The 22,409-nt window shown below is 31.4% G+C and overlaps 1 protein-coding gene across 14 annotated transcripts in view; it reads left to right on the top strand.

Annotated features, from left to right (window-relative positions):
- Positions 1 to 21,329, top strand: part of LOC148614921 (receptor-type tyrosine-protein phosphatase eta-like) — a 118,153-nt gene extending 96,824 nt beyond the window's left edge. For 13 of the 14 annotated variants that reach the window (XM_088589445.1, XM_088589453.1, XM_088589446.1 and 10 more), the window contains 14 exons: positions 466 to 600; positions 1,006 to 1,132; positions 1,973 to 2,046; positions 3,903 to 4,014; positions 4,927 to 5,022; positions 7,484 to 7,565; positions 8,443 to 8,548; positions 9,018 to 9,100; positions 9,625 to 9,759; positions 11,489 to 11,614; positions 13,136 to 13,290; positions 13,854 to 13,998; positions 16,700 to 16,835; positions 17,248 to 21,329. In XM_088589445.1, coding sequence (XP_088445571.1) covers positions 466 to 600; positions 1,006 to 1,132; positions 1,973 to 2,046; positions 3,903 to 4,014; positions 4,927 to 5,022; positions 7,484 to 7,565; positions 8,443 to 8,548; positions 9,018 to 9,100; positions 9,625 to 9,759; positions 11,489 to 11,614; positions 13,136 to 13,290; positions 13,854 to 13,998; positions 16,700 to 16,835; positions 17,248 to 17,309 — 1,574 coding nt within the window. In that variant the 3' untranslated portion in view covers positions 17,310 to 21,329. Of the gene's footprint in view, positions 1 to 465; positions 601 to 1,005; positions 1,133 to 1,972; positions 2,047 to 3,902; positions 4,015 to 4,926; positions 5,023 to 5,887; positions 7,461 to 7,483; positions 7,566 to 8,442; positions 8,549 to 9,017; positions 9,101 to 9,624; positions 9,760 to 11,488; positions 11,615 to 13,135; positions 13,291 to 13,853; positions 13,999 to 16,699; positions 16,836 to 17,247 lie in introns of those variants that run through there. The other variant, XM_088589455.1, reaches the window with a different exon arrangement.
- The last annotated feature ends 1,080 nt before the right edge of the window (positions 21,330 to 22,409 follow it).

Raw genomic sequence — 22,409 nt, 5'->3', positions numbered from 1 at the left:
AAAATTACCATCCTAACAGATTTACAGCCACATGTAACATTCAATTCTTTTAGACCAAGACTGAACAATAAAACGAAAGAGATTAGCTAAAGTGAAATAATTACATTGCTGCAACCACTTATAAAGTTATGAACCTTTAATTACTATGTCAGATAACAGGTTATAAAACAATCTATAAGTATATAATCTCTGAGTCTATAAGATTCCCTATACAAAACTTTTATGATTTATCATGTATCAAAATTGCTAACAACAATATTCATTTTAGGCAAAAAGCAATCTTATAACATATTGATGATGAAATGTGTTGTAAGGTTTGATTGCTACTTTCCTATCCTCTTCATGCCCGATGCTGTATAATACTGAACCTAGTTCCCTTTATTTGATTCTGTCCATAGCTAACGTTTTAGACCTTTTATAAAATTGGTCAACTTCCTTATTTTTTCTTTAATTATCTTTATACAGGAAAGGATAGATCACTAAATAAAGTAGATGGGCATTTCTTAGATACCAATAAAATTTTGACATGGAAGAAATCAAAAGCCGAAGGATTTGTCAACCCGTATAGAGTTACCAACACCACTTGGATTGATTCTCAAGGTAATTAGAACAATAGTTACAATGTACACCTCTGATTATGTAATGCTTGAAATTAAATTTTTTTATTGTTTGAAAAGGGTGTTATTCTTGGTCATTTTTTCTTTCCTACTTCAACATGGTGGATGGAGTTGGGGACAGTATGCATACATTTCTTGTTCACATGTACTATGTAAAATAAGACTGGCTGTCTTATTTTGTTGAATAGTTACAGTAACTATGCCATATATATTTGTTTATGTCATACCACCATTTTAATTTGTCTAATTTCTGGGACTTATAGAGCTAAAAATTTTTTGCCAGCAGTATTCAATTAGATTTCAGATATCTGTTATGGGTTTTTGACTCGCCTGCCTAAGAAGAACATTTTTCAAAAAAGTGAAAATATATATCGTGTTTTTTTTTCAGAGGGTGGTGGTAGAAGAAAAAGAAGTAGTCATGAAGTAGAGTTAGTGATTGGAGAGGACACAGACTGTGATGAAAGATCTGACACTGATTATTGTAATGGTCCTCTACCTCCTGGCACTAGTTTTAGGTAGGGATGAATAGGGTGAAAATAGAGGAAATTGTTCATGAAACTGTAGTGATATTAAGTGATCAAAATACAATAAGGAAGTGATGCATAACCTTAAAAACAGAGAACCAACATTTACTTGACAATCAAGTAATAAAGAAGTACTTACCAAAAAAAACAGAAATGAGAACAAAAATATTTGGCTGTTAGTCCCATACAAACAACTTTCCCTGAAGGGTACTTTGGATTTACACACTCTCCATCTGCCAGTCAGTCTGTCAGTCCATCCATCAGTCTGACCAATAAGTTTTCTGTACTCTTTTGTCATGCTTGCAGATACACATTTGATATTTGGTACATAACTTTAACATGACAAGTCACAGATCAAGTTCTAATTTTGTTCCAGTTGGTTGATCTTTTTATGAGTTATGGTCCTTGGATTTTGAAAATTAATGCAGACTCAGTTTTTTGCACTTGTTCTTTAACAAATAATGAATGAAGTTTGCATTCTGTTCTCTTCAACAGCTTTTTCTTCCGGTAGGGAACTTTGTATTGCCATGCAGTACTTTCGCATTGATATTTTAATATATGATAAAATTTCTATTTGATAAATGTAATCCTTTATTTGTGATTTTTTAATGCATTGTTATCAATTAATTCATTGTCTTGCTACCTTTACCGTACTGGTACACCTGGTTCATGCTCCCATGTTTCTAGTGGAGTTAGTGTTAATCAACTGCTTTTGTTTCTGTGCGTGTCTTTGTGTTTGATAATGGTAATTTTATAAAATTTTGGTCAGGTTTGTCAAAAATTAAGATTACATACATAAGAATAGACAAAGTTTTTTTTTTTATCTTCCAGAGTTGTGGCATTTGTTTGTTCTGCTGGTGGATGTACAGAGTCTCAGCAGTATGGCCCTTACACAACACAACAAAGTAAGTTTATAATAGATCTCTGAACTGATTTATCTAAAAGTCTGCTTACAAAATGTCATATTATAAATGTGATAGACAAAGCTACATAACAAAACACGCTGAGTCTTACAAACTTTTTTGTAACTTGTAAACTAGTTTGACAGTAAGATAATCTGAACTATTTTTCAAGTAAATGCTTTGAATGTGAAATGATTGCTTATGTTGAATGCTCACAAAATTTTGGGTTTTGGTTTCACCCTGTCTGTCTGTCCAATCATTTTTCTTAGCAGCTTGCAGTATTGTTATGAATCTTTGCGGGATGTAATATAACCATATGAAGATGTGCATACTGTCAGGAATTTATTTTTGGACAAAATTGTAGAAGTGAGGCCATTGCACTTAGTCATTTTTCAGCAAAACCTAGTCTCATGCGTTGTCTGCAACTTTTCCTAAATGATTAGCAGGATTGTTATGAAACTTAATGGGATGTTAGATTACCATATTAGGATGTGCATATTATCAGAAATTTATGTTTGGGCAAAATTTGTAGAAGTGACGGCTGTTTAAACATAGGCCTTTTTTAGTGAAACTTGGTTATAATGTGTTGTACACCATTCCTTCCTAACAAGTTGCAGGATTGTAATGAAACTCAATGGAGTGTAAGATTACCGTATTACCGCTTATTGTCAGGAATTTATGTTTAAAAGTAAATTGCAGTCATATTCTGTCATTGCGTTGTCAAGAATAAAAAATAGCACTGATTGTGGTTTGGAGTTGGTTGTTTTAGAAATGGCGGCAAAATAATGTGTGTCAAAAGTGCTTAATTTACCCCCCTCCCCCATAAAAATTGTATCCACATTGGTCCTCAAATGTACAGGGTTCAACAGGCTGTGGGGGTATTAGTCCCATTAGAGGCAACATCTAGTTTCTCCTGACGTATGTGTTGGTCATGGTGGGTGTCTATGTTTTTATACCGTCATTATTTTTGAATTTTGAATGGCTTTCTGTTATTCTCATCTGACAATCATTTAGAAGTATTGTTGCTGCCTTTTTAGTACCAAATTTATTAGTTTTTGCTGTCATATAAGCATTTAAGAAATGTGTTTTCTTTTCAGTAAATGACTATTAGAATATTTCTTTATATTACTGTTGTGCATCATGCTTTGCTAACTATAAGAGCTTGAAATATATCCTAGGGTTTGGCATTAGAAAAACAACTTTGTCATCTAATTTATCTTGGATTGTTTGTTTATTTTATGCCTTTGATCACTACTATCTCATTTTCAAATTTTATTAAGATAAGACAACATTTTTTATAATAGATAACAATTTTGTAATGTGATGTTTAGTATATTTTTTCTATGTACAAGGCCTAATCTAGACATTGATGACCAGGAGAAATTTTAGTAAATTCTGTTTGAAAAATGGCAGTTTGACATTTATGTCTATGTAATTTATTACAAAAACTTCTCCCTCTCAAAAGCAAACAGGAGAAATCAGCACAAATAAGGAGAAGTTTTAGATCATTTTTCCCTCAAGATTAGGACCTGTATGTAACTTTTTCAAATTTTAAACTTTAAAATTTTGTCACGACTAAATAGATGCAGTTTAGCATTTGAGCACTTAGAAATAGTAAGATTAAAATTGTATGATTTTTACTTTATTCAACTACATGTTATATGCAGCAATTAAGATGTAATTTTACAATTCAAGTACTCCATCCAATAAAATTTTGCTGACTGATTTAAAAATTAACAAGTAAATGCAGAAATAAGTCTGCCAAACATCTCTCATTTCCATTAAGTAAAACATTCATTTTGCTCATCAACCTATTAAGTGTTTGGCAGACAATCTTATTTCATTTTTTATCTTTTCAGTACCTGAAGATGACTTTCCCATTGCCATAGTTGCTGGTGCCGTAGCTGCTGTAGTTTTTGCCATTATTGTGTTGATTATTGTAGTCATTGTAGTTAGAGCTAGGAGACCATCGTAAGTCATTCTATAAATACTCTCTACAAATGTTCTAACTCTGCAGGCAGTTCATATAGTAATACTACAAGCATACAACTAATTGAAAATTTTAAGGTTGTAGAAATTTCAGTTGTCAACTTTCCATCGAGCATAACTATTTTTTCCTTAAGTTCAGTTTTGCAGCTAAAATATATTTATCATTTTCATGACACTGTAAATGTCATAGGCATATCCAGGGTGGCCCTAATTCTTAAAAAGTTGGGTTGATTATATACTGAAAATTGAAAATCTTGAGTCAGGGCCCCATATTTGGCGAGTCATTTGGGGTTCTCTATACAGAATTTCTCTCTCCACCAACAAATGCATTCTTTGCATAACATCTCAGTGCAGGTTATTTATAGCACAACTTTCATTCTCTTTAATGATAAATGTTATTTCATTGTTATGAAATATAAATGTCCAGATAAGGCTGGAACCTTAATACAAGTCAGTATATCTTATCCTTGTCAATCCAAATCAATGTGCTTAGTCAAAAATAAACATGTTTGGGGGGGGGGATATGTTTTCTCCAGCTTATTGAAGGGAAGAAGTAGTAATAGCTAACAGGAAATCTATGGACAAATTTAGTCTTTGAACACAAAAAGGACAAGAGGAGAACAATTCATACAACACAAATGAACTAAAAAAGGGACACATAGAAAAAACAAGAAGAACCCAGCAAAAAACTGGTATGTGTGACCTTCTGTGAACTACACTGATGTTAATCAACTGTTTTCGTCACTGAATATTTTTTATGCCTGTTTTAGTTAAAATTCATGATTTTAACCTGCAAGAATTAATATCATTAGATTATGGCACAGTTTTATGGTTTGGATTTTATTTCAATCTATTGGTAGAATTGATCTAAGCATGTTTATTTTCCAATTTCAGTCATAAAGAATTGAAAGAAGATGATAATGTAGCAAATGATTTTGGAACTATACTAGAAACACCATCCGTTGAGCGGAAAAATATCAAATTAAATAGGTAATACAATTACACTATCTAGATTATATGTTAATTACTATTATGACTAATGGACAGTTTTATTTTCATCTATATCTTTATTAGATAATCAGCTAGGGTTTAAACAAAAAAGAGCACTATTTCTTAAAGAAATTGTTTTCTAAACCTATCAACTTCTCAAAAAACAAAAACAAAATGATCGGGTACAATAAGCACTAGTGGTTGATGATGATAATGACATTTATGGTCAAGCCAACATGGATAGGGGAGGTTGGGAACAAAGAATCAATGTATGGTAGGTTAGTAAATGGTATATATCATGTATCTTATAATGATAACAACTTATTTGATAACCCCAATATAAAGACTAAGAAGTGTTTTATGTAGTGCTATCATGCTGGTTATTTTCTGTCCCTATGAAATATAGTACTTTATAAATGCACTTATTTTCAAACCTATTTCTTTTGATAAATCAACTGATTCTTTAGTTTACCCATTTTTATTCCACCATGATGGCTAAGTGCAGCTTCAAATTTACAATCACTGGACAACCACAAGTGACAAGGGTGCTTTTAGGGCCCCAATAGACTGAATGTGTATTTAAAAAATACCACAAAAAATTTGATATGTTTTAATGATATTAACATGTATGCAAATTTTAATTGCTGTCTAGCAATGGCAAGTGGAAAAAATTTCCGGAAAATCCATATTTCTCAAATGCAACAGCTGCAATGTAAATTTTTTTTCATAGTTTTTTCTTGCATGCACTAATTTAAACCTTCTAAATCTTTTTTTTTTAAATTAAGATGAACATTTAATGTTACAAAGTTATCTATCTATAAAGAATCCTTCATACACTTTTTATATTAGTCCAATACTTTTCCAGTGTAAAACAGATTCCGACAAGGTTTAATTTGAAAACATTTTTTTTTAATTGGCCTCCGGCTTAATTGCTAATCATAATAAGAATCTGGCAAAATTCATTACATTTTAAACCTGCATGTTAAAACCCACCAGTCTTTATAATTCTCCATCAAAGTTTTAATTTTTTATCCAACTTTCACCCAGACAGATCCCTACAGAAACTTGCATCTGAATGCTGTTGTTATTGCTATATATAGCATTCACAATGAGGCTGGGAAACATGATGAATGCTAATAATCTGAGTATAATAGTTTGTACAGAATGTATCAAATTTTTAGCACTGGCGTGAGAGAATTATTAATGTCTTCCCATATAAGAAAAAAATGTTAAATTATTTACCCTTGTATTTATAGATTTCCCTGTCAAATAAAAATAATTTAGTAAATTAATATCCTACTTTGTGTCTTCTGAGACTCCCTTCAAGTTAGATATTGAATTATTTTAATGACAAAGCCTGGGATCTAATCAGATGGAAGCTACATACATGTTGGTTACTGCAAAGGAAATGTGACAATAAGTTTAAAAGTCACCCTAATAATGCTTAAAGCATCTGGAGCATGGCAAGGGTTAAGAATGCCTTAATTTTGCTTTTCCACATATTTTTTAAGATTTATTACATTTTTGCATCCACCATGGCATTGCATGTCATTATAATTGTGTTATGTGTTAAAGCATTTTGTTATTATATAGGATATGATAACAAACCTTAATGTAGGATGATACGACTGCATTTATTATAATTGCTGTATGAAGATTATTTGTATAAAATTTTGATCAAAACTAGATATCTCTAAAGCTATGCATAATAGTGAACTTCTTTTGTCTTCTAGTTAAGTACAACATAAAAATGTGCATTATCAAAATTGGTTCAAATGAGTATTTAAAGATTTCCCTTGTGAAACACTTTTGGGGATACTTTCTTCCTACTTTAAATCTAGACTGGTCACATAAATGATCAGTCTAATTAAATTGTTTCATTCAGTTATTACATGTATTGACTGAATGGAACAGTTGATATGTCATTTTAATTGATAGACAAATGATTTGAAAAAGTTATTTTACATCTGCTCCAAAAGAGAAAGGGGTTACTGTTTTACCCCTGTGCATGTTTCCTTTTGTTTGTGTTTCTATAACACTTTTTCTGGCACAGTTTTCTTAGCAATTATTTTCTTATGTTCTGAAAGTTGAAATTTTCGTCACATTTTTTCAGCAACTACTCACCACAGTGGCTTGAAATTTTAACACTTATAATTACATGGCCATGCACATAATTAAGTAGACTACTTTTATCATCATTGTGTTTTGCCTGTTTTCTATGTATTCATAAAATAAAATAAAAAATAAAATCTGTGTAAAAAAAATAAAAAGAACATATAAAATTAAGTTATAAGGATTGAATGTTTCATCATCATGTAAAAGTAACACTACTACGCTTCGTTGAAAATGTGCTGCAGTCAACACTTTTACACGCTGATGAAACATCAAGATTCTTAAGTGATTTATTTCAAAAAGGTGTAATTAATGGATAATATAATACACATCATCATTTGATTTTTAGACCAATCAAGATGGCTGATTTTGCTGATAAAGTTTATGATCTACACAAAGACAGCAATCTTAAATTTGCACATGAGTATGAGGTAATAGTTATATACATGTCTTTATCTTGTCAATCATGGTAATGTATTAACCTCCAGTGTGTGGGGGGGAGGGGGCTTGTGGTGTTTAATTCTTGGTGGAGTTATACCCAAGGCTTTCAAGTTAGCAGTCCCAGCTTCTCTACTTAACATTATTTTTATTATATGATAGATAGAGTGACAGTTGCGTGCCTATTTGTCTACTGTAAATTTTGTTATATTACAGTATGAAAGTTAAGTTTCAAGAGTATCATTCTTAACATGAGAATCATTTGCTGATTTTTTTATTATTTCTAGATATATAATTGAAATAGTCTTTGAATAGAAATTTTCATTCATACTACTAAATACTTTCAAAGAATAGTTTCTGAAACAAATTTAGATGATAATGAGGCATATTTATTATACCCCCACCCCCCACTTTGAAAGTGGGTATACAGTGATAGGGGTGTCCATCCTTCCATCAGTACTTCCTTCCATTACACAAGGGGGGGACCCATCTCTTATCCATTTCTCCTCCTACATCACTGAATGAAATTTAATGGCACTTTCACTGGGTCTTTATTACATGTTCCCATTGGAACCTCCAATCTCAGATATTGAGCCAAATCAATTTGGGGGATTTCACTTAGTGAATCATGGACTTCATCATTTCTGAATTTCTGGGGACGAAGGGACCCATCTTCCATCCATTACTCATCCTACACCACTAAATGGTTTTGGAAGAAACTTTCACAGATGTTTATTACATGTTCCCATCGTTCACCTCCTGTTTTTAAGATTTTAATCAAAGTTAATATAGAGGTTGAAAGGTGCATGTTGTCAATATTTATATGGTTTTTAAGAAAAAAATAATTTTTGCCTTTATCGATCGGTACAGGAAATGAAAACGCTGACAAATCCTTCAACAATGAAAGGAGTGAACGCAAAATTGGCTGAAACTGAACAGAACAAATTGAAGAATAGATATGTCAACATTCTACCATGTAAGTATCAGGTCATGTCATCTCATGGTGCCTATGAATGTAACTTAAAGGAAGTATTGCCTACATTGACTTGTGACTCAAATAAACAATGATATTATGATATTTGTTTACAGTACAATATAGCTGTTTAGTATTTTAACAATAGCATTGATTTTCACACTTGAGCGAATACAGTGCCTATGGGAGTGTTCGATGAAGATGTCCTATCATTTTATTATTCTTTTTGGTTTACTTCTGTCAAAATATTCCCTTGTCACTTAGCTGCTTAAAGAAAAGAAATAATAATATGATAATTATAAAGTAATGCATTTATTTATATGACATCAAAGGCATAAAATATATACGACGTTAGAAATGTAAGATACTCAAGTAGGACTAGTTGTTTTTTTTTAGTTGAAAAATCTTCATGCTTTAGATGTTGTTTCCTAACATTATAAAACTTATATTGGGATGATTATATACTCTACAGATGATCAGACTATAGTTAAGTTACTTCCTTTGGCTGATGATGATGAAGATGATACAACATTCATCAATGCTAACTACATTCCAGTAAGTGAATTATTAATGATTAAGCTGAATGTTCGTTTGCCCCTTCTATGGAAGATATATATCGGGTCCTTTCCCTTTCACCTGTCCAAAGTTCAATAAATAATCATAATTCTTCTAACCCATAAACCCATCATTCAAAAGTTTTAAAAAAATGTATGTAGAACAAGTTTCGGGAGTTCAAATGCAAATAGTCAGCTATATAGTAAGATTCAATACTTACATGCTTATCTTAAAAGAGTACATAGCCACTCAGGTATCTTTATACCTCCCTTACTTTATGTAAATGTGTTTTGTTTACTAAGATTAAAGATTGCAGGGAGAGTACATATATCCACTCAGGGACCCATTCCAAGTACTATGAATGATTTCTGGAGGATTGTTTCCCTTACTTTATGACTGTATTCTGTTTTTAGGGTTACACTTCGCAGAGAGAGTACATACCACTCAGGGACCTATTCCAAGTACTATTGATGATTTCTGGAGGATTGTTTCCCTTAGTTTATGACTATGTATTCTGTTTTTAGGGTTACACTTCACAGAGAGAGTACATAGCCACTCAGGGACCTATTCCAAGTACTATTGATGATTTCTGGAGGATGGTTTGGGAACAGAATGTATCCATAATAGTCATGCTGACTTTGTGTAAAGAAGATGGAAGGGTCAGTTAAGAAGTCTTCATTGTTATACAATATTATAACCACCTGTGTTGTTATACAGCATTATAACCACCTGTGTTGTTATACAATATTATAACCACCTGTGTTGTTATACTATATTATAACCACCTGTGTTGTTATACAATATTATAACCACCTGTGTTGTTATACAACATTATAACCACCTGTGTTGTTATACAATATTATAACCACCTGTGTTGTTATACAACATTATAACCACCTGTGTTGTTATACAACATTATAACCACCTGTGTTGTTATACAATATTATAACCACCTGTGTTGTTGATATTATTTAAGAAATAATTCAAAGGAGTATGATATTTTACTCATTAACACTTGGGCTGGGTCTTTATATTTTTATACTCCTTCAAACAAAGTCCCTGGGGTATATAGGAATCACCCTGTGTGTCTGTCCATCTGTCCATGTTCCTTGTAAGTACAACTCAACCTAAACTGTTCAAGGAATTTTGTTGAAATTTTATAGGAAGATTTGGTAATATATGTAGATGTGCATGAAGGAATATAAATACTGTCAGCGGATTTCAAAGGGAGATAATATAAATTATGGGTTTACATGTTACAACCTCAAAGCACAACTCCTCCTAAATCGCTCAAGGAATTTTGATGAAATTTTACAAGAGGGTCGGTTATCATATGTAGATGTGCATGAAGGAACACAATTACTTTCAGTGGACTCCAAAAGGAGATAATCCATATTAATGGCTTTACATGTTGAAACCTCATAAGCACAACTCCTCCTAAACTGCACAAGGAATTTTAATTTTATTTTATAGGAAGACTGAGTATCATATGTAGATGTGCATAAAGGAATATAATTACTGTTGGATGACACCAAAGGGAGATAAATACAAATTAAATGTTTTACATTTGAGTCCATTTGAAGTAGGAGGTGTGAGCTTGCTTACATTATTTCTATTTAATTATATTATAAACCCATCCTTAGGGCTAGCAAGGTATGAAACAAGAATGTTATGATCAACTTATGTGTAGATGATAGAAAAATGAAAGGATATGGTGAAACACAACAAATGAACAAATGTCCCATCATATAACCTTTATAAAAATTGTAAATACAGAGATCACCAAAAGGTCTGCAATGAGTGTAAACACACCTTTAAGTAAGGCCTGAAATGCCCCAACAACAAAAGTAATAAAACTCACGGTAACAGAACGATGAGGAGTACAATGAGTGTAAACACACCTTTAAGTAAGGCCTGAAATGCCCCAACAACAAAAGTAATAAAACTCAGGGTAACAGAACGATGAGGAGTACAAACAATTCCTTACTTGAATTACTTCCATTCTAGTATTAAATAAAGACAGTTCTGTATCTGAATATGCAGATATAATAGATAATACATGTACATCATTTGATATTATGGGATGTCATATAATAATTATGTTTTACAATGGTGTTTTAAATTGCAGAGTTTTTTGGGGTTTTTTTTGCGAACAGTTTATCATCCAATACTTAACTATTTACTTGTGTTCAAGAACATTACAGCAAATTATAAAAATAGAGGACATAGGATTAAAACATTTTCTCCAGACTTTGTGCATAAAGATTGGATTTAATAACATGTCATTTCTTATTATGCTTTGCTTTTAGAATTCACTATGACTTTTGATAAAAATATCAATTATAGGATTTTTTTGTTTGAAACATGTCTAATAATTATGTATTGCAGACAAAATGTGAATGTTACTGGCCATTGGAAGTGGCAGAAGCTAAACAGTATGGAGAGATAGTAGTACAGACAACTAACTGTTCTACCATTAACACTTATGACTTCAGGATATTCCAACTATCCATGGTAAGGCCATTTGATGTTAATTATCTGGTTTTAAGACAACTGATTTCTAAAAAAAATGTAGGTATGGGATTTAGTTCCTGTCAGTTTATCCCAATGTCAGATGTTGGTATGGACTTTTTAGTTTGTTGCCCCATAGTATGTTTTAATTTCCTTGACATGTTTGTTGTTTTTTTTTAGGGGGGTATATGTAGTAAATGCTTTTATTTGTAGATATTTAAAGTGTATACATAGAACATAGTGTTATAAGGATTTCATTCAATATTTCCTGTAAATGTTTAGTAAAAACACAAGCTGTGTATATAAAACTTCATGAGAAGTTGGTTTCTGAAGGAGGTGCGGGTGTCTGAGAACCAGATAATTTATTTAATATTATTTATTATTGTTGTTTGTCTAAATTTTCACAGTTCAAATTGAATGCATTGACTTGCAATTTCATATTGAAACATAGAAATTAAAAGATAAGTTTTCCATTGAATTACATGTAATCAGTACATTAGTAAATTGAAGAAGTAGGTTTCCTAAATCTTGTATTTTTTACTGTTTTGTTGGAGGTGTTGGATACCTAAGACTTACATTTCATACTGTTCTGCAGAGGGAGAAGGTGTCAGATGCTTTAGGCTCACATTTTGTACTGTTCTGTAATGGTAAGGTTTAGGATACCCAAGGCTTATAATTTAATTGTTCTGTAGCGGCAGAAAATCCTTATGGCTCGTATTTCCTACTGTTTTGAAGAGGGATAAAGTGTAGGATGCTTTAGGCTCACATTTTGTATTGTTCTGTAGCAGGATAAGGTGTATGATGCTAAAGACTTACATTTCATACTGTTTTGTAGAGGGAGAATGAGTAGGATGCTTAAAGCTTGCAAATGTAGCTCACATGGCCAAAGGCCATGTGAGCTATTGCCATCACTTGGCGTCCGTCGTCGTTAACAATTTTTCGAAACTCTTCTCCTGGACACTACTTGACCAATTGGAACCAAACTTAGTATGAATGTTCCTTGGGGTATCCTGCATGGAACTGATGTGGGGATTTTTGATCTGTCAAAAAATATGGCCACCGTTAATAAAAATAGAACATAAGGGTCAGACAGTAGTATTTCGCATATATCTCAAAAACCGATATATTTAGCCAAATTCTTTTTATTGCTGAAATGATACTTATTATATTATGTATTATAAAGCCTACAAAAGTCTTCAGCGATAAAAGTTGTCAGATGACTCCTTGTAAGTGTTATTGCCCTTGAAAGGGGAAAAAGGATTTTATTTTACAGTTTTTAGCCAATATCTTGAAAATTGTGATGGATAGAAAGAAACTTTCAATTAGTGAAATGATCCTTATGATAAGTTCTTCCAAAGTCTTCTCAAGTCAAAGTTGTTGGTCAACTACTTGTTAAATTTACTGCCCTTGAAAGACAAAATTGAACCAGGTGAGCCATTCAGGCTCCTGGGAGCCTCTTGTTATATTGTTCTGAAGGGGAGGTTTATGATACCTAGGGATTTTATTTCTTTTACTGTTTTGTAGGGGGAGAAAACCAGAACAGTTAAACATTTCCATTTCCTGAATTGGAGAGATTTCTCTGCTGATGTACAGAATGATGTGTTGGTTGATTTCATCACCAATGTCCGTAGTCATGTGACTGTTCAGGAGAGCCGTCTACCAATGATTGTTCACTGCAGGTAAATACTCACTTCATTGTTTTAATGAAACTAAATAGTGAAGAGGTAAACTGCTTACATACATGCCAACCCTATTGAGGCAAAATTGACAAAGGAAGTGCTCTAGCTGAAATAAGAATTGTATGGCACAATTTTGAGGAAAAATGTCAGCAAAATGATATACAGTGGATGAGAGTTGACACCAATAATAAAAGTAATACTAAAGTTTCTTTTCATTGTTCATAAGTATTAACTACTCAGCAATAATAAGAGAAAAGAAAAAAAAAACGTGTATACAAATTAAAATTTGTGAGTTCCATTAACTTATTTCATTCATTTATTTTAATTAGCTAATTAAAATTTAGTGATATATACCTATCAATGGCAGTCTCTAAAGTTTCATTCCATGATTGTTAAAATATGATAAAATCATAAATGATAGATTTTAGAAACTGATGGAAAATTTCCTTAAACTGGTGGACTTTTAGGTGGTCTCAAAAATGGGTACCACTTAAAAAGGAAAGGTTGAGATGTATGTGTCGGATCATAGCCATTTTACAGCTAAACACCACCTTTATTTTCAGTGCTGGAGTTGGTAGGACTGGAACATTTATAGCTGTTGACCATATGATCCAGTTTATCAGGGACCATGATTGGAATGCTAAGATTGACATATTTGACTTGGTACACAGTATGAGGAAGTGTCGTAATTACATGGTGCAAACTGAGGTTTGTTCTCTACGTGGTTATATTCACATTACGTGGAAGACCCATTGTTTGTGGGGTAATAATTTTTGTGGTTTTCATGTGTTGTCAAGCCATGATTTTAAATTCCAAACAAAACGCAAAAGTTCTGTAGAAAAAAATTGAGGTTATACTCAATCCACAAAATTCCAAACTCCATAAACTATGGAAAATTCCACAAACCACAAAAAATTCTTACCCATGAAATTAAGATATTTTATACCTTATAGAAGAATTTACACTTTCTGTTAAAGTTCTGTATTTATTTTGTCTGGACATTGATTTAAGAACTTATCTGTGCTTTTTACTTTGCAAATTTTGAAGGAAAATAGTTATCAGAGAATATTTAGCTAGTAATCATACTAACATACTGTATTTATTTAAAAAAATATGTCCAGTATATTCAGGATCTAAAATCCTCAGCTAATATTATAAATCTAATGATCTTTTTATGTTTTGTATGCCCCTCTCCCATATAAGTGTTTTGTATGCCCCTCTCCCATATAAGTGTTTGGGGCCTTCAGTTTTACTGTCAGTTGTTTTTTGTATCAGCTTCATTACAATTATCAGCAACCCTTAGTGAGTAATTGTTATTACTAAAACACATGATACAGGACTAAGTCCTCATAGTGGTAATCCATACAAGTTTTGTAAACCTTTGACTTTAGAAGCACTTACGTGATTTTAGTCTGACAGGAAGTTAAACAACAATACCGAGTCTTTACTAGTTTTGTATCTTTACCATACACAAAATATGACCTGTTTATAGCTCACATCTTAAGGGTTCATTAAATTATGAAGAAAAATAAATCTTAGTTGACATATAAATGTAAAAGGCATGATTATTTATAAAATATCAATGTTTTCAACTTCTTCCTTATATTAGATATAAGTCCAATTATACTAAATAAAACTAATACATAATACCTAGGTAAAAACTTTTTCATTTTCTTGACTACATTCATTTTGTGTTATAAACCTTTAATGTCACATTCCTGGTTCTGTGTCAGAAACCTGTAGTGTTTCATTCTTTATTCTGTGTAAGAAACAGTAACTTGCAGTGTCACAGTCCTGGTTCTCAGTAAGAATCCTTCAGTGTCTTATTCCTGGTTCTGTGTCGGAACCTGGAGTGTTACATTCCTTGTCCTGTGTCAGGAACCTGCAGTGATGCATTCCTGGTTCTGTATCAGAAACTTGCAGTGTCTCATTCCTGATTCTGTGTCAGAAACAGAAACTTACAGGGTCATATTCCTGATTCTGTGTCAGAGACAGAAACTTGCAGTGTCAGATTCCTGCAGTGTCTTATTCCTGGGTCTCTGTCAGAAACCTGCAGTGTTTCATTCCTATTTCTGTGTCAGAAACAGATACTTGCAGTGTCATATTCCTGGTTCTCTGTTAGAAACAGAAACTTGCAGTGTCATATTCCTGATTCTGTGTCAGAAACAGAAACTTGCAGTATTTTATTCCTGGTTTTGTGTCACAATCCTGCAGTGTCCTATTCCTGGGTGTCTTTCAGAAACCTGCATTGTTTATTCCTGGTTCTATGTCAGAAACCTACAGTGTCTCCTTTCTGATTCAGTGTCAGAAACCTGCAGTGTCTTATTCCTGGTTCTGTGTCAGAAACCTGCAGTGTCAGATTCCTGGTTCTCTGTCAGAAACCTCAGAAACCTGCAGTGTCAGTCCTGGTTCTATCTCAGAAACCTGCTGTGTCACATTCCTGGTTCTCTGTCAGAAACCTCAGAAACCTGCAGTGTCATTCCTGGTTCTGTGTCAGAAACCTCAGAAACCTGCTGTGTCACATTCCTGGTTCTATGTCAGAAACCTCGGAAACCTGCTGTGTCACATTCCTGGTTCTATGTCAGAAACCTGCAGTGTCATTCCTGGTTCTGTGTCAGAAACCTGTAAAATTGCTTCAGCTGATTAGGGTTCAAATGCTGCAGTTTTATCAAGCTGTGCCCATGGTTCATTATAGGAAACAAACTTCAAATGTTGCGAAAGTTGAGACTAAGATATTACTTTTCCAGTGTATCCACCTTTAAGATTTTGATGTCAAGTTTTTTTTATTAGATTAGCTTAAATGAATCACTTATGCTACATCAACTATATTTTGAATTCAGTTGCATTAGTATCACAATACTACAATTCTGTATCCATTTCATGTATATGCCACCACAGTCACAGTCTAATGAGTGAAATTTTACATTAGTGAAACATCACTTTGAATAGCTCTACATATGCAAACAATAAGCAATACATGAGGAATCTGTCTGTTTTGGTGGCGTCAAATAGTTACATTGATATAATAAATTATCTATAACATATAAAATTATTGATACTGTCACTTTCAATCCAAGTTTATTAACAATATATCCATGTGTGACAGGCAAGACAGCTCTCTGTAATGACAGGTTATATTACAGTAAGAATACATATACAACATTGTCATACTACCTTGTGTACAAATCAGTGATGCTATATACAGTGAAACATGTCTTATCTAAACAGCTGTTTGGTTTACCAAGGTTCAAAAAGAGTTTAAATTAATTTGAAAAAACTTCACAAGATGCCTTATTTACAAAAGTTACTGTTTTATTCAAGATTTGGTTTCACTATAATATGGTTCACTGCTGCAATTTTTTTTAAATTTCATTCTTTACAGCAGATATTTTTTTTTGTGTATTTTCAGCAACAATACATATTTATACATGATTGTGTGAAAGATTTACTAGAGAAGAAGAGAAAGAAAGAAATGGAAGATGAAAACATCTATATGAACAATTTCAATAATATGGATGAAAATATATATGAAAACAAAGCTTTTGGTAACTATATTAGATTCCAGCAAGATGTAGGGGCTTTCTATTCCATGGAAGTTTTTTTTAAATTTCCTGTCAAAATTTAATTCATTTTAAATACCTTTTTCTGGTAATATTTTAGAAATAAATTCTTAAATATAGAAACAGAAATTGTGCAAGAGTCATCAAGCATTTATAAATTTTACCATGCATAAGTCATCTAACAGCATACTGTAGGAGTTTGTGCCAACATTAATGCCTAATTTGATACTTTTTCAATTTTTTTTTTCAAATTTGATCATTATGACTTTAAGGAATTCTTAATCTTTTTTGGAAAATGTAAAACATGTGAGCCCCAAATGATGATTCAGGCTCCTTAAATTAAACTGAACTTTTTCTTTAAGGTATGACTTAATCACTGAGTTTTTTTTCCTTTCAGATGCAGAGGAACCCAGTTTGTATGACAATGTCATTGCTGGAACACCTAAAACAGTTTTATGATCTAGACATGGTGTGTGATATTTACTCTATGCAATCAAATATTTTGAAATGGTTGTTAAATAATTCAGATGGCTGTATTTAACATTTATAGACATTTATATATATTTTGATAGCTTTTTTTCTTGTTGAAATGCTTGTTATGAATTTTTATAATTGTTTGAAGATTACTATATGAAAGTTAAAACTTTTTTCTTCTATATGATCCCTGATTTTACTGGTACAATCAGCCCTATGTGTGCTAACATATATATTCATCTTTTTATTGCCTGCTGAAACAGCATTATTATCACCAAATATTGCAATCTCTTTATTGACTCATTTTGGACTTTTATTTTTTGATAAATCAGATTTTTTCACTTTATTAGGAAGGGGACAGACAATGTAATTGTAAACCAATCTATTTACAGCAATTCATTTCACTAATGTCCCAAGCAAGGAGAAGAAGCAGAAACGATATGCAATGAATTATGTCCCTTAATTATGGAATACTATAAACGTATTTAATTCTCATGTACATGTTAGACAGAGTATTAGATGCAAAAATAAATAGCAGAAAATTTAAATTGATATCTTGAAATGGAAAAATAAGTTTAGTCATTTATTTTGTTAAATAAGGGTTTTTTTTTACAACAGAATCAAGAGATAGGATATGGATATGGTAATGATTGTATATGTTAATGAAATGTTTTATACACAGAGGTTGTTATAAGAACAGAAATGGTTGTCTTTATACACTGATTCCTGGTGAGTTTGTGACAAGGTTGTTGAAACATTCCATGTATAATCAAGTTTATATTCCAGAGAGTATATTTGTGTTTTTTTTTTAATAATATTTATATTTATATCTAATGAACAGCCTTGTGAAATCTTTTATCTTGAATTTTCAAAAACTTGCATTTGGTCGATTTCCTGAATCAAAAACATCTATTTCATTTTGTTTTTAATTGTGAAAAGGGATAAAAATGAAGTTTATAAGAAAATAATAATATTGTCAATATAGAATATTACTGTTATAACATTTTTTTGGAGATACCTTTGTACATTATGTGTTTTTTATGTATACATGTTTATATAGTAACACCTCTATATAGGTTGAATCCATTCCCATTTATGTATCAATAGCATTTGACAGCGCTGTAGCTTGAAAACTATACTTAAAATATTAGGTTGTGTTATCAATTTACACATTTTCGCCAATACACTATTATTGTATATGTGTATTCCTTACAAAGGGTTTATTGTATGATTCTTTTGTATAAATTTCCAGGTGAAATGAAGGCTCTGATAGAACCAAGCCTGGTCTAGTATGTACATTTTCTTCTATCCTTCTAAAATAGTTCCTACTGTTTTCTATGACACAAGGTTGGACAAAGTTGTCCACATTTTACATTCCAATGTATTAGATCTCTATTATCAGGGTTAAAGTCGAGATCTCTTTACTAAAGATGTCAGTTATTTAGGAGATGTTGATTTTCTGTGATTTAATTGTAACAGGGTGTTACATATATGTAATAGATAAAAAGCTTGATCACAAACCAAATATTATTGTACTTCTCATGTTCATTTCATGTATTAAATTTTGCCACTAGCTAAAGTTAGCAATTACTGACAATTTACACTCCATAAATCTAAATTTCTTGGGTTATTTCTGAACTGACTTATAATACATATAGAAATCCACAAGCAAATTTTAGCAAGTGAAATAATTTCACTTTATGTTTAATCCCAGTCATTTTCTGGTCATCTTAGTATAATACTACATTTAGTTTAATACATTACGATTGATTAAGTTTTGTCTTATAATAAGATGGTGCTATGTTATAGATCATTTAGCTGGAAGGGTTTTCAATATTGTTAGAATGTTATTTTATTCTACAAATATAAATGGGCTGTTATCCATTTGCACCAATTACACAGAATCTTAAAGGTATCACTTGCATCTGAAAGTATAGGTCAATTACTTCAATTTACCTGAAAATATAACCTTTTAAAATTTAAAAAAAAATAAAGAAATTGAATCTGTCTTTTCCTACTTTTCAGACATTTTTGTAACATTAAACACAAATAATTCTATTTATACATACATATTGAAATGTATAAGTCAGTAAATATCCAGAAAGAGAAGAACACACTCTACATAACCAGAGAGTCGTAACATACCCATAGTTTATGTTGGATTTAAAATGGTAACAAAGTAGGAAAGTAAATCTGTACTGGACATTGATAACATACTTCTTCACTTCAAAGCTTATTTGAAATTAAAATTTAAAAAATCTGTTTGGGTTGAAATTGTTTAGCACATTTAACTTATTTCTCAAAGAAACATACATTTTAGCATCACATTTGGCACAATTTGGATGTCCTTAGTTGATAAACGTTCAGGTGTATAGATACTTGTATGTGATAGATTTAATGCAAAAGGATAATGCCCTATCAATCAATCAAAATAAATAATATACAAGTGTGTATTTGTTCATGGATAAGGTTTATTTTTTATACGTTTTTATACAATGAATAAAGTAGTTAAGCTGTTATCTTCAAATGTTTTTTTTTTTATTTCAACCTTTGACTAAGTTTTCCTATGGTTGTTTGACAAATCATTTATGAAAATACAAACAACAAAATTTCAGTTTCTAAAAGTTCAAACACTCCTGTCAGAAAATGTAATGGTAAAAAAAAAGTGCCATAAATATGAATATGTCTCATTTCTGGACAAGGGATGATTTTTGTTTTTGGTGTCACATTTAAAGATCTCTCTATATGTATCATTTACTAAAGAGAGTTTCAAATATAATATCTTGACATGTTATGTCTATAATTGTAACAACTGATAACTCTAGCATTTATCCATTTTAGTAAAGACATAAGTTTAGTAATTCTACGTGTATCAGTCAGTGTAGTTTAGAATTTGTTTCAGGGGGAACTGCTTAAATTTTGTTTCCATTAATCTTTAGTTGTCACTTTCTGAGGTGTACAGGTAACTGTTCATGATCTGTAAAAGTTTATTGTAGAATGTTTACATAAAATAACAGGCACTTTTACTGTTAAATATAACTACATTGAAACCATTGTAACTTACTTTTACACAAAGGAATAGCTTTTTTATAGCTTAGCCATTTTAGTACTTGTAAAGTTGAATTTTAACTTACATTTAGCAAGTATTTCAACTTAATTCAATCACTGTCATTGTCCAGTCAAAACGTCTTATTACCTTTTGTACATGTAAACAAAATACATATATAAATTCAACCTTGCTAGTAAAATTAATTCCACTTGCAAAAATGGCCAAGCTATAAAAAAGCTTTACTTCATATCAATATAACTGTACATGTTAAAGAGAAGAACACTGTTGCTTTGTGCATAACTCATAGTAGTATTGAATATTGTCTTGTTATTGAATACTTTAGTTTTTAAAATTGGAAATAGACAATTAAACAACTGGATTGACATCTAAAAAATACACATATTTTTTATCACATTACAGAAACAGGATACTTAGAAGATTTTAAGCTCAGCTGGGTCTAACCATTTGCTAATTTCATGACAAATTAATTAAAATATTTTAATGAAATAGGTTTACCTATCAAATTTATATATTCAGCTCATTTATATGTTTTGTCAAGTAGTTTTTCTTTCAATCCTTTCAAGTGTTGTCTTTAAGATTTAGAGAAGACAGTGACTATTACTTCGAAAATTAAGTTGAAAACCCACCTTTTTATGTAATGACCCAAAGCCAAAGGCCATAGCATATTTTGATGTATGTTTTTTATGTGTTTTGAAACTCAATTTACAAACATGTTTACAAGACAGAATGTATATGTCCCAGGAAAAATAATTTTCAGTTCCTGGAACATTTTTCAGTTTTAGTTATATTAGTCCCATTTTTGTTGATTTAAATGTTAATTTGTTGATTTTTTTCTTTGTGATTACACTTGCTATATTATACCATGCATCGACCAATGACACCTTATAGATTTATATATTTTTGTAGATTAATCTTATTAAAGCATTAATACATAACTTTCTTTTCTTTAATTATGTAGTGAAGACTTTCCTCTCTCTGTAATTAATAACAGTTTATCTCTGAAACTCTATATAATGTGTTGCCTGCATAATTGAGCTTCAGCTCTGTTCATGGAACATTTATATCAGGAAACAATTAGGGTTTTAACTAGGAAATTATTCATAGACTGCATGGTACCGTTTTGAATTAGTGTATACATCCAGTTCCACTGATTCGAAATTTTAAAAAAAATATGAAAAGACCTAAAAGTTTGGCCAGATGCATTTTCTTGACAGCAAATTCCATGTCTTTAATTTTTGATAATTTTGTGTATCTGTGCAACTTACATCGTCTTGAGAAGAAAATATAACTAAAATTTATCAAATATACCAATATGCTTATATTGGATGGATTAATGATAAAATTTGCATGTAAGAAATAAAGCATATATGGGATAGCTACTTTAATTACATTTCAAAAATTATATGTAACCACGAAAAGTGGTACTTAGCTCAATACGTTATTAATGTGTCATAGTAGAACAAAATATCAAAAATGACTTTAAATATTTTCCAATCATATCTTTAATGTAAGGAAAGTACAAAAACATTGTATAACTGATAGTATAGTCTTCTGAGTATTATTTGGATGTGGAGATAGCTGAAATAATTTGAAACAATAAGCAAGGGAACTAAGGTTATAGCGGTAATCAAAAGAATGTAATCCAGGGATTGCATCCAGGGGACCAGATATGTAAAACAGACATACACACAAAAGAACATGAAGTAACTAAAATCATACATACAAAGTAACAAAAACAAATGAGCAACTTGTACTCCACTAAAAGCTTAGAACATGGACCATGTGCGCCGGTAGGTTAAGCGTCATCTGCTTTTCTAGAAACACCCGCCGGGTTGCCCATAAAAGTCAAGTCCGGGTTAGACGAAAGAATTACGAGTTTATATTAATGCCATGCTATTTATATATCAGAATAATATAATAAACTAGAAAGGTTTGATGAAATAAAAGCCATTAAATCATTTTTTTTTTCAAATACAAAATTCGTCTGGAAACATGCAAGTCTCAATGCACTTCAC

Source organism: Perna viridis, chromosome 6 (genome assembly GCF_037379345.1).
Source record: "Perna viridis isolate PV_CMFRI_1.1 ecotype Kerala chromosome 6, ASM3737934v1, whole genome shotgun sequence".
NCBI lineage: Eukaryota > Metazoa > Mollusca > Bivalvia > Mytilida > Mytilidae > Perna > Perna viridis.
The sequence above is the reverse complement of the archived record's forward strand: the minus strand, read 5'-3'. Positions and strand labels throughout refer to the sequence as shown.